The sequence below is a fragment of the Triticum urartu genome, chromosome 2, assembly GCF_003073215.2.
Source record: "Triticum urartu cultivar G1812 chromosome 2, Tu2.1, whole genome shotgun sequence".
Lineage (NCBI taxonomy): Eukaryota > Viridiplantae > Streptophyta > Magnoliopsida > Poales > Poaceae > Triticum > Triticum urartu.
This window is the reverse complement of record NC_053023.1, coordinates 728,196,853-728,201,410: the sequence shown is the minus strand read 5'-3', so window position 1 is coordinate 728,201,410 and position 4,558 is coordinate 728,196,853. Positions and strand designations below refer to the sequence as shown.

The 4,558-nt window shown below is 48.1% G+C and overlaps 1 protein-coding gene across 1 annotated transcript; it reads left to right on the top strand.

Annotated features, from left to right (window-relative positions):
• The first annotated feature begins 264 nt into the window (after nt 1-264).
• Nucleotides 265-1,302, top strand: LOC125534426 (protein FLOWERING LOCUS T-like). The gene is made up of 4 exons (XM_048697660.1): nt 265-465; nt 588-649; nt 862-902; nt 1,076-1,302. The coding sequence occupies exons 1-4, from the start codon at nt 274-276 to the stop codon at nt 1,300-1,302; spliced, it is 522 nt and encodes a 173-aa protein (XP_048553617.1). The 5' UTR covers nt 265-273.
• Nucleotides 1,303-4,558: the final 3,256 nt, after the last annotated feature.

The window sequence follows — 4,558 nt, the reverse complement described above, 5'->3', positions numbered from 1 at the left end:
ATGGAGCTGCCACAGATTCTACGATGTCGCTCGTCAACACTTTTACAGTCCGGTATCTTTCAGGTACTTGTGATCAGTCTAGGATTGGCGAAAAGGCACACCACACCTCGTATCTTTTGAGCCGTGCTCACACTGAGAACTTGTGCGAGGGGACTTCACCGGGACGCCTATAAATAGCAGTACGTACGCCGCTGCATATACCACACCAAGCTTCCACGTAAGGCAGAACTCAAGCATCTAACCTAAACATAAGCAAGGTTAGTTAAGTCGAGCATGGCGTCGAGGGATCCGCTGATCGTGGGGAGGATCGTCGGCGACGTGGTCGACTACTTCGACATGGCGGCGCAGCTGAGGGTGATGTACGGCAACAGGGAGATCACCAACGGGTCCGAGCTGAGGCCGTCGCAGGTGGAGAACCAGCCGACGGTGCGGATCACAGGACGCCGCGGGTCACTCTACACGCTCGTGAGTGGCCATACGTCTCCACGCATGCATCATTTGGTTGCATGAAATCACGCATGCATGCACGTCGTTAGTTTTAACATGCATATGCGTTGCATGACTGACATGCATGTGCCATGTTTCAGGTGATGGTCGACCCTGATGTACCCAGCCCAACTAACCCTTCCCAACGGGAGTACCTCCATTGGTACGTGCATGCTGGCTGATTTAGCTAGCTTTACCCTTAGCTAGGTACCTTTGTTTTTCGTCGTGCATGCCATGCTTGCACTTTGTGTGCTAACCATTTCGTGAGAAAAATATATAATCATTAGTGTATGTATATATTTACTAGTACTGCTATATATACTGGTATATCGGATTAAGCTAATTGCTTCGGTTTAATTTCTTGACTACATTCAGGATGGTGACAGACATACCAGATGGAGGTGACGTGAGCCGCGGTAAGAATCGGATTAAGCTAATTGCTTCGGTTTAATTCCGCAAAAAGAAGCTAATTTACAGAGTACATGTACCATGTCAATTATTCTCTCCAACTGCCTTTCCTAGCGAAAAACAGATAGTCAAGTGGGAACCATTAATCAAACTTTTTGCGTGTGTGCATGGCTGCATGCAGGAACCGAGGTGGTGGCGTACGAGAAGCCGCGGCCGACGGCGGGGATCCACCGTGTGGCATTCGTCGTGTTCCGGCAGGCAGCGCGGCAGGCCATCTACGCGCCAGGGTGGCGCTCCAACTTCATCACCAGGGACCTGGCCGAGTGCTACGGCCTCGGTGCTCCGGTGGCCGCCGCCTACTTCAACTGCCAGAGGGAGGGCAGCTGCGGTGGCCGGAGGTACAGGTGAATCGAGCAAGCTGTCTGGCACTACGTAGTACGTACAAGCGCGCGATCGCTCCATCCAAACGTGTCACACTAAATATATAAATAAAGGAATAAATATGTGTAGTAAGCTAGATATATAGCTGCTTCAGATACACATACTGTGACACTGTGTAATACTGGCCATCTCGATCGGCAGTACCTACTTGTGCCGGAATATACCGTGTACTTGGTGCATGGCTTAAACATTTAATAATCATAATATACGTGTTGTTGTTGGCAAATGAATAATGCTTTCTCTAATATATATTTTTATATTGTGAAACAATATGTTATGCCCTTGTTCCCTCGGAAAGGAGAACCTCGCCAAACCGGGGGTGTGAGTGTGTGCCAAGTTGATTGTGAAAGTACTAATAACTATTGGATGGTGAGGAAAAAAACCACCCGATCGCAAAAGTATAGCCGAAGGATACCACTTACCACCCAGAGCCATCTATGTTGGTCTAATAACCGTGGATGGATCTTCATAAGTGTCTGCTATATTATCGTAGATGTGTAGACGATCCTTGAAAGTTGCTCATGTGATTTGCTACACAATGCATACAACTCTTTACTAGATCTTTTAATGATTGTATGCTCAATCCCATGTATCTTCCGACATGGTTGTAACTCTTTGTAACTCTAATCGTGATCCATTCCTCTATTCTCATCCTCACTCGACCATGTTCTCATCAATAACCCCCAACATCGCCTACTTTTCCTTCTTCATCTCATCTTCCTACGACGGCACCCCTATAACTGTGCCACTGTGTGAAGGAGATCTAGGCTCTAATGGTCATCGCCACACAAAAGGAGATCAATATTGAGCGGTGGCTGCTGAAACCCTCCTTCACCTCGTCAGACTGAAGCTAGCTGCTACACAAAGGACAATAAAGACACCACCCACTACTTGGAGCAACTACATCAAGGGAGAAGAGAAGCACACTACTATATAAGAGCATCTACAACCAGATTAGGCAAATCCGGGCCCTCAAACGCTCGCGGACGTGTCCTGGTGCGTCCGTGGGCTGGCCGGCGACTCCTCAAATCGCGTCATCCACATCCGTGTATCTCATATCCGATCTTCCATATCCATACTAAACCATGCAACGTCAATCAAACTACTTAAATCATCAAATAGACATAGGCAAGCACAATACGTTCACCAAAAGATTATGAACGGATGTTCAAGAGACCGCCGGAGTTCACACAAATGACGGACAACTTTAAACTACATCTAAGTACTTGAAATTAAACCGAAGAAAGTGGATCTTCATCACTTCCTCGCCGGCCCTTTCCCCTTCCGGTCGCCGTCGCAACTGTAGCTGTCGGCGGCCGGTGGAGGATCGCCCGAGTCGTCGGACGAGGCGCTATGGTCGTCGTCATCGTGGGAGGAGGAGACAATGAATTGAGCAAGCTGGCTGGCTGTACGTTTGGATGGAGCGAGCGCGCTTGTACGTACGTAGAGCCAAATAAACCAATAAATGTGTGTGAGCTAGATATATGGCTGCTCCAGACACTAATGTGCAATTCTGCTATCTCGATCGGTAGTACGTAGTTGTGCCCGAATTGTACTCGGTGCATGGCTTAAACATTTAATAATCATAATATACATGTTGTTATTGGCAAATGAATAACAATGTGTTATGCTCTTGTTCCCTCGGAAAATGGAGAACACATCCTTCCGGTTCTTATCTCGAAGGAACAATGCGCCTATGTGCCGGGCCGTCTCATGACTGATAATGTGCTTGTGGCTTATGAATGTGTGCATGCTATCAGAACCAAGAAGAGAAAGAAGCCTCTTTGTGCGGTCAAGTTAGATATGATGAAAGCTTATGATAGGATCGAATGGGTTTTCTTAGAACAAACGTTGAGAAAGTTTGGCTTTGCTTCCCAATGGATTGAGGTGATCATGCGTTGTGTTTCGTCTGCATGTTTTTGTGTCAAACTTAATGGGGTTTTTTCGAGAGCTTTTCTTCTTTCACGGGGTTTGCGACAGGGTGATCCACTGAGCCCTTACCTGTTTCTTTTCTGTGCTGAGGGCTTCTCTGCCTTATTGAAGAAAGCTTAGGAGGACCGGATCATTAAAGGGGTGACTTTTGGGAGCACTGGCCCCCATGTCACACATCTTCATTTTGCGGATGATAGCATTGTCTTTTTTGAAGGCTCACGAGATAACATGGCTGCTCTCAAGGAGATCCTTCGAAAATATGAGCGTGCTTCGGGGCAGGAGGTGAATCTGCAGAAATCTTCTATCTTCTTTGGGAGGGGGTGTCAGAATGATGTGAAAGACCAATTGAAAACTGATATTGGCATCCAATCCGAGGCACTTAGCGAGAGATATATCAGTCTTCCTACCCAAGTGGGAAGATCGAAGGATGGTGCTTTCAGATATGTGATGGAGAGTTCCAAGGGAAAGGTTACTGGATGGAAGGGACAGGGTTTGTCAAACAAGGCTAGGGAAGTGTTGGTTAAATCCGGACTCCAAGCTACCCCTACGCTCACCATGAGTTGTTTCCACCTCACAAAGAAAATATGTTGGAATCTGACTTCTATCTCCTCAAAATTCTGGTGGGGTGCGAGGAATGGTGAGATGAAGGTGCATTGGATTGCGTGGGACAAAATGTGTACCTCCAAGCGTGAGGGTGGTCTGGGGTTCCGACAACCCGAAGCTTTCAACCAAGCTCTGTTAGCAAAACAAGCGTGGCGTCTCCTCACGGTGCCCAATTCTTTGGTCGCGAGGGTGCTGAAGGCTCGTTACTTCAAGGACTGTTCTATTATGTCCGCTACTTGCCCGGCCAACGCTTCCTTCATGTTCAGAAGCTTGTTGCATAGAAGGGACTTGCTGAGGGAAGGGCTGGTTTGGCGAGTAGGGGATGGATCGATCGTCTATTAATATCCACCATGACAACTGGATCCCGCGGTCTGGTTGCTTGAGACCACTGGGGCAAGCGTTCCTCCCGGGCACGACTAAGGTGGCTCACCTGCTCTCAGATCAGGCAAATGGATGGGATGAGGCCAAAGTTGCGGCCATGTTCTCGCCTTCGGATGCCCGGGATATTCTGCAGATCGCTGTTGGAGGAGTGGGGGTGGAGGACTACCAAGCCTGGAACTACACTAAGAATGGAATTTTCAATGTTAAGTCTGCCTATCACTCGGCCATGTCGAGGAAACTTGCGAGAGCTGGACAGCCAGGCTCGTCGAGCTCAGTGCAGCGACATAAAGGTTACCTTGGCATTTGG

Excerpts from the sequence above, each read along its gene's own strand:
- LOC125534426 (XM_048697660.1), top strand. The coding sequence starts at position 274 with ATGGCGTCGAGGGATCCGCTGATCGTGGGGAGGATCGTCGGCGACGTG. Across the intron at positions 650-861 it reads CAACGGGAGTACCTCCATTG|GATGGTGACAGACATACCAG; the intron begins GTACGTGCATGC and ends GACTACATTCAG. Across the intron at positions 903-1,075 it reads TGGAGGTGACGTGAGCCGCG|GAACCGAGGTGGTGGCGTAC; the intron begins GTAAGAATCGGA and ends GGCTGCATGCAG.